Here is a 12,307-nt window from a genome sequence, read left to right on the forward strand (position 1 = left end):
GAGGATTCAGATAATTCCAATTATCCTTCAGGTAAGTATACCCTAGTCTAATTAAGAATTATCTCAAGTTACATGCTTTTCTCACTCAGTAGAAAATTTCATAAAGCCAACATGTATTTTATTTTGATTATATGACATTTAATACTTGTATCTTATGTAAAATATATGTTAATAAGTAATTATAGCGAGTGTATATATATAGCGAGTGTGTATATATATATATATATATCCAAAATTATTAGCACAACCGCAAAGCTGCACTACTTTGTTTCACGGTAAATGATGAAAAGATAAAAAAAGGTATGCCGACACAAACTGATTTCAACACTGGTTTAATAACATTTTAACATTTTAAAGTACTTTTCGTCCGTCTTGGGACTATTCATAAATTATATATATATATTATATATATATATATATATATATATATATATATATATATATATATACTATTCAAAAAAAGTAGGGGATATTTGATTTTTAAATGTGTTTTAAAGTCACCTAATGAAACTGACGAAGAAACAAATGACAAAATGAAATGAAGTTCACATTCATCGATTTATTCCAAATGATCGTTAGACTAAGTAAGGCACAGACTGACCATTATAAGGGTAAAATGATACCCGGGGTCAAACAGCAAAGTTACCACAGCATCACAACCAAGTCAGTAACGGGTAAATCCTCCTCTGTTTGCCAAACAAGCATTGATCCGACGTGGCATACTCCTAATGAGACGTCTAAGGTCATTTTGGTCCAGATTGTCCCATTCCTGTTGCAACGCAGCAGCAAGTTCTTGGACATTGGCAGGACGTTGTTGACGTTGACGTAACCTCTGTCCAAGCATGTCCCAGACATGCTAGATGGGGGAGAGGTCGGGACTCAGTGCTGGCCAAGGTAATGTGGTGATGTTCTGTTGTTGGAGGTAACCTGTAACGATCCTGGCCCTGTGACATCTTGCGTTGTCATCCTGGAAGATGAAACGGCGGCCATGACGTCGTGCGAACGGCACAACATGGACTGCCAAGATGTTGTCCCGGTAGTACTGGCCTGTAACACGCCCTGCAACAACATGTAAAGCCGTTCTTTCAGCAACAGTGATGCCTCCCCACACCATAACAGAACCACCCCCAAATCGATCATGTCTGATGACGTTAACGTCTTGGAAGCGCTCGTTTCGACGACGCCACACCCTCCTACGTCTGTCCAAAAAATCAACAGTGAACCTTGACTCATCTGAAAACATCACATTGCTCCAGCGTCGATTATCCCAGTGTTGACGATCCCTACACCAACGACGTCTTGCCTGAATGTGATGATCTCTCAAACAAGGGATCACGCGAGGACGTCGGGCGCGAAGGTGACCCCTATGCAGTCGATTCCGAATCGTCTGGCCACTCACTCTCACACCAGTGTCTGTTTGAAGACGAGCGCCGATCTGATTTGCTGTGATGACACGATTTCTCAAGGCCAAGGTACGGATAAATCGATCCTGGGCTTGAGTTGTCGCCCTTGGTCGACCTGAGCGTGGTCTGTCCTGTACAGATTGTGTATCTGCTTATGACAGACTGAGAAACATTCATCGTCCGCGCCACAACCGCCTGTGTTGTGCCGATCTGTAGCATGCCAAGGGCACGTAACCTTTCATTTTGGGTAAGCCGACGCATATCAAAATTTGTTTTCTGGTCACTAAAACAATTAAACTGATGTTTCCACCCTGGAATTCAATGCCACAATGACTGTAACATTCAAAGTCAGAGTCGTGCAAATCTTGGGTTGGACCCCCATGATGATCCCAAGCATCACCTGCATTCCATGCGGTAGCTATTGGTGCGTTTGGGCGTCACATGTAACTGGAAATGTTTCTTCTGTTAGGTTCTATAGTGACTTTTTTCGTAGTCATTTGCATATTTTAGTATTATGCCCCCAAAATCAAATATCCCCTACTTTTTTTGAATAGTATATATATATATATATATATATATATATATATATAATGATTATATTAACATATTATATTTATTTTACAGGAAGTGGTATGATGGCATTAGGTAATATATTATTATTATATGTTACACTCTATTTCTAAATATGTGACCGGCCACGGCAAAATGAGTCGGAATGCGCACGATCCAATAATGAGGTAAAGACAAAATTAGTGAAAACATTGAGTTTGATCGAAATTGAGATTTTCACAAAAATGGGTCTATAAATATACTATCTATCGACCCAATAGATCAAAAAAGCAACAAAACATTTTAAAACACCTTTATTTGGAGTACCGTATTCTTACATCTGTCTTTGTTTTGAATATTCTCAGCGAAATTAGATATTTTTCTCTGCTCTCACCGGGACGACCGGTCAATCCTCTTACAAAATCTTACAAAATATTGCCGATGAATTCATTTTGAAGGAATACAAAAGGGTTTTAACATCCCTAAAAATGTAAACAAACTCAGCTTGTTGCTAATCTGCCAACACAACTTGTTTGCTGATTGGCCCAGACAACGCGTGCAAAGCATTGTGGTTCTGTGGCTGCATCGAGGCTCAACCGGACGATAAAAATTAGATTTTGGCAATGTTATGGGGTATCTACATGCTATTCACCCTGAGAAGTGGTAGAAAACAATTTAATTCGGATCGTATATAGATAGCCGTTGAGTGTTAATCAAAACATTATAATTTAATCAACAAGATGTTTGTGTCATTGATTAATACTAATCTGTAATCACTTCTCACAGATTAATTAGTTGATTGATAATTAACAATGATTAGGTCGCTGACAACTCATTTTTTACACTGAATAATTAATCAAAGCGGTGATCGCGTTTATAGGCCTTAAATGGAAATAAACAAAATAGCCTGTAATTTTTTTCCGAAGAGAATTTTATTGATAGCTGAATTCCGTCTACTGTTGCTTCATATTGGATATTATTGTTTAAAATTCTATTATCACAATGGGTCGGAAAAATGAGAACGAGCAACGAGTCGAAACACAACGATAATCACGTAGGTAAAATAATCTGCCATTCTTTAATTACACTGCCTCCAAAATGCACTTAAGTGAACGTAAGCATTTCATGCCAATGAAATTGTTACGGTACCTGAAAATAACAATAGGCCTATTGTACACGCAAAATCTTAATTCTGTCGTACAGCTGTGGTGGCTTCTTTGATGATTAAGATAGACTACTAGACTTGATTACCCAATCAACAACCTTAATCTTCTGACCACTTGCACCAAGGTGCTAATTAATTGATGAGATTAAACGATGTTAATTTCACCAAAGTTATAGTATGCAATCTTAAACAACTAATGTATAGATTGTTCTCAATTATAACACTATCTTATAATGCAATTTTTTTTATGTAGCACTCCTAAAAGCCCATACAATGATATTAATAAACACATAACTTGTGAAAACTCGAAAATTTGCTATTTTGGCGTCCATTTTGAAAATAAAGATGGCGGAAATTGTCAGATCAAATTTTTACTACAATTTTCGTCTTCAGCACACCTGAAAACCTGTAGGAAATAATATTCAACGACAAAACAGCAAAAAAATGGTTGCTATGGGATTTTGTTTTGAAACATACCAAATCTTTGACTTGATTTTTCTCAAAACTTACTTTGGTGCGTTGGGTGGCTTCAAGCGAACACAGCTCAGTTAATTTTGCCCGACTCAAACAAACTATACATGAAATTAAAGGTATTGAGTTGGGGAACGTGCAAATAACAATAACTCAATTTTCAAAATTTCCTCATTGCGACTCTTTATGCCAAGACGGGTCACATATGCCGCATGTTGACAATCATAACTGAAGATTCACTATTATTGAATATGCAGTCATTCATTACATTACATTACATCAAATGTCCAGATCATATTTGATATTTTGGCCATTGATTGAGTTGTGTGCCAGGTAGAGTACATATATAGTTTAATACTCCTTCTTTGAGTGGCATTTAGCAATTGACATACGTAATACAAAAAACATAATATGGAACACAATTACTATTTTATTTAAAGCGACGTTTCGTTGAGGGTTCTCTTAAATAGGCTATAGGTTTAACAGGTGATATTGCTAGGGCTTTCTCTTGAAACGCAGTCATGAAAATTTCAGTTAGTAGAGGTGATAACGGGCTCCCCATTGGCAGGCCATGAATTTGTTGGTAAAAATCATCCCCCCAGGTGAAGTAGGTTGCTTGAATAGCCTATTTTCGCAGAGTGGATGACACGTTTGTAATCTTAAACAGCATAGAAGAACATACAACCTTACTACAACATCTTAACCAACAGAACGACCGTATCAAATTTACATCAGAAACTGAAATTAATGACACCCTTCCATTCCTTGATGTAAAAGTAGAGAGAGAAAACGGCACCCTAAAAACCAGTGTATATAGGAAACCAATGCACACAGACCAGTACGTACATTTTAAATCCAACCAACCAATCAGTATCAAAAGAGTAACTTTATCATCCTTAGTAAAACGAGCAAAAAGAATTTCAACACCTGAGAAACTAGATGCAGAGATGACCCACCTCAGAGAAGTTTTTACCACCTTTAATGACTACCCACCCAAATTAGTAGAAGATGTAATACAGAAAGCACTATCTGACAACAACGAATCCAAAGCACAAGATAAGCCACCTATCAGAATCACTATCCCCTTTAACGGCAAAATATCATACCAAATAAGAAGATTGTTGCAACAAGCTGGTATCCAGGTAATCTTCTCAGGCACAAACACCATCAAAGACATCCTCCAAGCTAATGGTAAATGCAAGTCAATCAAACCAACGTCACCCAAAGGCTGCGTTTACCAAGTCTTCTGCTTATGTAAAAGCAGCTACAGTCGAGAAAGTAGGCAACCATTAGATGTTAGACTTAACCAACACCTACCAAAACCATATAACCAGACCTCAGCTGTAGCAGACCACATCCATCAAAATCCAAAACACAAGATACTATGGGAAAAGACAAAGAAATTAGCAATCCACCAAAACCACACAAAGAAAAGGAAGATTTTGGAAGCCATCAATATAAAACGCCACAAACCAACATTAAATAGAGACGAAGGCATCTATCTACCACGTGCCTATGATGCATTAATCGCAGGAAATTGAATTATACTTATTATAATAACTGCAGTATAAACTCTGAATCGCAATAGTACCTGAGTATACCCTCTGTGTTTATGTGGTTACATATTAATTTATAATAATGAAGTATAATACGTGAATATAATAAGTGTTTCCTATCTTTTGTTTTCTCATCTACAAAATAATTAATATGTGGTTCCCCTTATAATTGTGTGCTATTATATAATTACTTTCAATATGTTTTTATAAGTTTCCTTCTGATCCGTTACTAGACTAGTGTTAAGATAAAATCTCCCCTGACCATTTTAGGCTAACCAGATGTATTTATTTTGTATGTTATTATAAGTTTCCCTTTGACCTGTAACTTTACTATTATCAGTGGTTTCCCAATATGGTTTATTGGCGATAATTAGTTGTTATATATTTTGTGTATATGGTTTCATAAGCTCTTATTCCTATATAGAAGATTGACTTAATATATTAATGGTTTCCCCTAATGATTTAATATAATAAATGGTTTCCCTATAGATTTAATATAATAAATGGTTTCCCTATTGATTTAATATGTTAAATGGTTTCTCTATTGATTAGATTATTAGTTGTTACTTGTTTTTGTATATAAACCCTCTGTAGATTATTTTCAATATCATTTGCTTGAAAACGTTGAGAGAACCCTCAACGAAACGTCGCTTTAAATAAAATAGTAATTGTGTTCTATATTATGTTTTTTGTATTAGTGTAATACTGTATATGATGTATTATATTTTATTAGCATCTGGTAAAAGGGTAGTACGAGTTCATCATAAACCATCAGTTGCTGATTTAAAGAATGAAGAAGCTGTTAAATTAAGTATGTATCCAGCAGGTAAACCTAGAGAAGCTAATGAACCAGAAAAAATAGAACGAGATGATTGGCCAGGTCCTGCTTCTCCAGCAGCCCTATTACCAGAAATTTGTAAGTTTACTAATTATCTCAGTCGGTCACTTGTCAATTAAAAAAAAAGTATGAGAGAAATTAAAGGAGCTAAGTCTCTAACTCAATATTTTCCATAATATTTGAAATTAAAAACACTAATTAGAATTCAATATTTGTCAGTTTCAATCAATATTTATGACGTAATAATATAGGATCCTAATATCCAATATTTACAACACAATTAACATTTTATAATCAGTACACAAGTCGTGTATTCCATGGTTTCGGTATCATTGTGTAATGAACAAATAAAACATATCATACAAGACAATGTGGAAGTATTTAGTAATGGTTGATTCACAAATGACAAAATAACTAAAAAAACATGTAGAATGGACTCTGCAGGCATAAACGATTGCTGTTTAATTTGAACTATTCACATACTTCACCGAACATATAAATTGTTTAGAAATTACAATATTTAAAAAAAAAATTGAATATAAATCACTTTACGTACATTCATATGACATTAATATTATGTTTTTTTAGAATCATTTTGTCTATTTCAAGTTTAAAAATGCCAACAGTGAGGCTGATGTTTCCTGCCGAAATCCCAAAATAAATAGATGACACATATTAATTAAGTGCACATTTATTTTTTTCAAAAGTATCAAGCAATCAAACTGATTATCAACTATACACTAAGTTTCATCACTCTCTATCAGATAGAATCAAGTTATCTGGTCCCAAAGCATCGACTAAATATTTTGCGCATACTGAAATATAAAATTAATATAATTTCACTTAATAAAATTTATCTTGCTCTTATTCGCCTGATTTTAGAATATGCTGATATTGTATGGGATAACTGTTCAAAGAAGAATTCTGATCTATTGGAAAATGTTCAAACTGAAGCAGGTAGAATAACAACTGGCCTTAGAAGAAATTCATCTAAAAACAATTTATACAAAGAGCTTGGGTGGGAATCGTTGTCTAATCGTAGAATAAAACACAAATTAATTTACTTATATAAAAACAAGAACAACCTAGGCCCAACTTATCTGACTGAAATCTTTAAAAAATTTGAATCTTTAGTACCAACTTATAATCTTCGTAATGAAAATCAGAACCTCAATCCACCATTTTGTAAAACCAAATCATACTCTAATAGTTTCTTTCCCTGCACCATAAACTTTGGAACAACTTACCGGAAAACATTAAAACCTCACAAACGTTAAGCACATTTAAATCGGGCCTTTCACGTGTATACCCATTACTTAGACTACCATTATATTAGGGGGGTTGGATGGCTGAATGGTTAGCACGTGTGTGCTGTATCATAAAGTCTGTTATTGAGTCAACTGGCGTGGTTTTGATTCCTCGGTTGTACGTGACAAGGAGTAGGGTCGCCTGTCCAACCTCGTAGGTTTTCTCCAGGTCCCCCAGTTTCCTTCCCACTACTAACGACCCCTACGCACAAGCGAATTATGGAAATAAAATTGAACCATATGTTAGTCCCGAAATGACCTAGTTTGTGTCGAGTGGACGTCAAACCCCTTTTCTCTCTCTCTCTCTCACCATTATATTATAATACTGGAAATAGGAAAGAAAATATTATTGCCAATTAAGAAATAAAGCTAATAATTTAAATAACCACTTATTCTACCATTTTATTAGTAAAAAAAAGGTGTGCCCCTAGATGTAATTCTACAGATGAAGATAATTACCTTTTTTTTTTCATATGTCCAGCTTACTCTGCCCAAAGAACAATTCTCCAAAATAATTTACATACCTCAAACAAAATGTTACAATTAACCTAATCTTATATGACAACGCCGACCTTTCAGATGATACCAATTTTAACAATATTTAACATTATGCAAAAATACATTAAAGATAGCAAGAGATTTTAACACTTTAACATTTAATATTTTATTTACATTATGCAATGCTTTATATCTTATATAAATTTCATAATCTAAAATGAAAATGTAATACCCTACGATTAGACTCCAAGAAATGTATATATGTTTGTAACTCACTGTCTATACATATGTCCACCATTGTCTATTGTAAACATAAGATATAACTGTTTTATATGTTTGGAGAGAACTTATATAGGCCTTTGCCTGTTGTTCAATCCAGTTCAGTTTATTGAATAAAATATTGTTTATCTAAAGCATCGACCAATGAAATTTCTTAGCTCTGCTTAGCTTTAGCTCGAAATGTTAATCATTGAACTCAATCAAGACATTCACCTAATGAACATCTACATCAAGTTTAAACAATCTACATTAATTAAAAGCAGAGTTGTTATGTTCCAAAGTTATGTTATGTTATGTTATCGCTCCTTAACCTAAGCAGAAAATGCTCATCATCGAACTTAGTCAATGTAATGATATAATGAATCTATACTCGGAGTTTCATCACTCTCACTTAATTAAAACCAAAGTTATTGTGCCTCAAAGCATCAACCAATCAGATTGCTTACCATAAGCAGACAATGTTTATTATGGTACTTCATCAAGGCATTCCACCTAATGAACGGCTACACCAAGTTTGAACAATCTACCTCAATTAGAAGGAAAGTAATTGTGTTTCAAAGTATTGACAAATCAAATTGCTTATCGCTCTGCTTACCCTGAGCAGAAAACGCTCACTATCGAACTTAGTCAAGGTACTGACGTGATAAAACTATTCACCAAGTGTCCTCAATCTCACTTAATTAGTAGGGTGTCCCACCATAAATAAATATCTCCAAATATCTCGACAATTACACCAAGCCTTAAATCAGCTTCAAACATTTATAATCACTAAATAAACGGTCATGCTCTACTTAATAAGCTATGACCATTTAATCATCCATAAATAATACACTGAAAGATGGTTCCGAGTGTCGGCCATGACAACCAAGCACATGTGAATAAAAAATAGGTTACGTGCCCTTGTTTTGAAAGTAGTCTCGCTTAACCCTTCTACCGACCATTCTACGTTTGATTAACAGGCCGGGATTATCAAGACTACTTTTTTACGAAACATAACAACAGATAGCTGAAACAATAAATTGAATTTAGAAACACGCACGTTTGGCAACTCAACAATTGTTTTAAGAACCTTGTAAAAGTAAAATGGAACTACTGCTAGTATCATGTTCTTGCCCAACGCAAGTATTTCAGAGATATTATTTGTTAATCAGCTTAAATTGGCTGTTATTCAATAAAACACATGTACTCTGTCAGCCATATTTATTTCACACTACCAAGGTTTCCTTCAACCGACAATGAGATGCGTCACTATAAACATGTATTTCCCATTTTTCTGGGTTAAGTGCAAATGACCTAAATGATATTTGTGTCTTTATATCTTTTAGTCTATTTATAGCTTTATTTGCACGGTTCAAATCACCAACTGTTGCTTGTTGTAATTTGGTGCTCAAATCAATTTGTTCAAAGGCCATATCAGGTCGTGAAACTTGTACAACCCAATTTAATTGGCCTATTGTTTTTCTGTATATTGTTTGTTCGTCATTTGTCAATATATCATCTTTGTTTCTGGCTCTTTGCTATGAAGAGGTGTACATCTCTAATTTCTCGATGAAATCTGAATGATCTAATACTGTACCATTTTGATTTTGGAGAAACCTGAATCCAATGTAACAAAACTCTGTATGCTATTCTTTACCAGCTCTAAATCTCGCTGTTAATTTTACCATCATTTTATTAAACACCTCTGTACCACCATGTAAAAAATCATCAATGTGACAGCATATACCAACAGTTTCATTCTTGATGCAATAAGAAAATAAAGCCGGTCTAAATCAGATTGTTTACAACCAAACTTCATCAGCTCTTCTTTAACGCTTAAATAAAATTGTCGAACTCCAACTTTCAAACCATACAGGCAGTGATTCAGTTTCCAAATCTTCCCCTCTGAAGGTCCACAATTGTTTGTGAACAGTCTACATGTCACAATTTTTATCCGATTTCAATGAAACTTGAAATATAGGTTTATCACCCTAAGATCTCGGTTCCTTTCGATATTGGCATGTATCGGACTGTAACTTCATGGATTATAGCCCCTGATTGTACGAAAAATCACGTTTTTAGCTTGTGGACACTGTAGAGCCCACAATTTTTATCCGATTTGGTTCTAACTTGAAATGTATGCTTATAACCCAAAGATCTCGGTTCCTGTCTATATTCCTGCATATCTGAACGTAACTTCCTGAATTATGGCCCCTGATTGTACGAAAAATCACGTTTTTAGCTTGTGGACCCTATAGAGGTCATAATTTTTATCCGATTTAAAAAAATCGTATTATTATATCACCGTTACACCCTAAGGACGACTGAGTTCGAATTTCGTGAAAATCGGCCCAAAACTGACGGACAAAATGGCCGCCCTTTGTTCTCAAATAGCGTAAAAATATGGTATATCAAGGTTGTGGACCCTATAGAGGTCACAATTTTTATCCGATTTTGTTGAAACTTGAAATGTAAGTTTATAACCCAAAGATCTCGGTTCCTTTCGATATTCGCGCATATCGGAATGTAACTTCCTGAATTATGGCCCCTGATTGTACGAAAAATCGCGTTTTTAGCTTGTGGACCCTATAGAGGTCATAATTTTTATCCCATTTAAAAAAACATATTATTATATCACCGTTACACCCTAAGGACGGCTGAGTTCGAATTTCGTGAAAATCGGCTCAAAACTGATCGACAAAATGGCCGCCCCTCGTTCTCAAATAGCATAAAAATATGGTATATCAAGGTTGTGGACCCTATAGATGTCACAATTTTTATCCGATTTTGTTGAAACTTGAAATTGTCGAACTCCAACTTTCAAACCATACAGGCAGTGATTCAGTTTCCAAATCTTCCCCTCTGAAGGTCCACAATTGTTTGTGAACAGTCTACAGGTCACAATTTTTATCCGATTTCAATGAAACTTGAAATATAGGTTTATCACCCTAAGATCTCGGTTCCTTTCGATATTGGCATGTATCGGACTGTAACTTCATGGATTATGGCCCCTGATTGTACGAAAAATCACGTTTTTAGCTTGTGAACACTGTAGAGGCCACAATTTTTATCCGATTTGGTTCTAACTTGAAATGTATGCCCCAAACGGTTCCTTTCGATATTCTCGCATATCGGAACATAACTTCCTGAATTATGGCCCCTGATTGTACGAAAAATCGCGTTTTTAGCTTGTGGACCCTATAGAGGTCATAATTTTTATCCGATTTAAAAAAACGTATTATTATATCACCGTTACACCCTAAGGACGACTGAGTTCGAATTTCGTGAAAATCGGCCCAAAACTGACGGACAAAATGGCCGCCCTTTGTTCTCAAATAGCGTAAAAAATGGTATATCAAGGTTGTGGACCCTATACAGGTCATAATTTTTATCCCATTTAAAAAAACGTATTATTATATCACCGTTACACCCTAAGGACGGCTGAGTTCAATTTTCATGAAAATCGGCTCAAAACTGACAGACAAAATGGCCGCCCCTCGTTCTCAAATAGCGTAAAAATATGGTATATCAAGGTTGTGGACCCTATAGAGGTCACAATTTTTATCCAATTTTGTTGAAACTTGAAATGTAAGTTTATAACCCAAAGATCTTGGTTCCTGTCGATATTTTCGCATATCGAATTGTAATTTTCTGAATTATGGCCCTTGATTGTAGGAAAAATAACTTCCTGTTTAGCTTATTCTCTATCCATCTCTCGAAAATGTGGGTGTATCCTGCCTGGCAGCCGCTGGTTCTTTCTTTAAGCTATGTTAAATAAACCTCTCTCTCTAAACACTTCCCTTGTAGGAATGCAGATTTAATGTCTGTTGTTTTTATTGTCCATTTTTTACCGGCACATATACATAAAAATAGTCGAATAGCTCCTTTTCCAACTGTAGGACTATCTGTCTTAAAATCAGTTTCTTTTTCGAAGCCCCGTGCTACAAGCCTAGCTTTAACTTGACCATTTTTATTACTTATCACCCAACGCGTCAATACTGTTGTTTGTCCACAGTCATCTACTTCTTGATATGTGTTAAATTTGTTTAGTTCTGCAGTTTTTGCCTCTTCTAATTCAACACTATTGACTTCTTCTTCTATTTGAGTATCTTCTTGGTGCCTCCATTCAACTTGCTCTAAATCAATACTTTTCTTTCCTGGTTTTCCTTCCAATTGTGTATCTTAAATGTTATACCAGTATTTATTAACCCCTGTTGGTTTTCCTGCTCTTCCTAATACCTCAGCACGGATAAATACGCCAC

General features: G+C 35.2%; 1 protein-coding gene across 3 annotated transcripts in view; it reads left to right on the top strand.

Annotated features, from left to right (window-relative positions):
* LOC126816708 (uncharacterized) overlaps nt 1-12,307 on the top strand; it is a 339,811-nt gene that overhangs the window by 104,273 nt on the left and 223,231 nt on the right. For all 3 annotated transcript variants that reach the window (XM_050543456.1, XM_050543454.2, XM_056099895.1), the window contains exons 6-7: nt 2,028-2,048; nt 5,878-6,060. In XM_050543456.1, coding sequence (XP_050399413.1) covers nt 2,028-2,048; nt 5,878-6,060 — 204 coding nt within the window. The remainder of the gene's footprint in view (nt 1-2,027; nt 2,049-5,877; nt 6,061-12,307) is intronic.

This window comes from Patella vulgata, chromosome 3, assembly GCF_932274485.2.
Source record: "Patella vulgata chromosome 3, xgPatVulg1.2, whole genome shotgun sequence".
In the NCBI taxonomy this organism is placed as follows: domain Eukaryota; kingdom Metazoa; phylum Mollusca; class Gastropoda; family Patellidae; genus Patella; species Patella vulgata.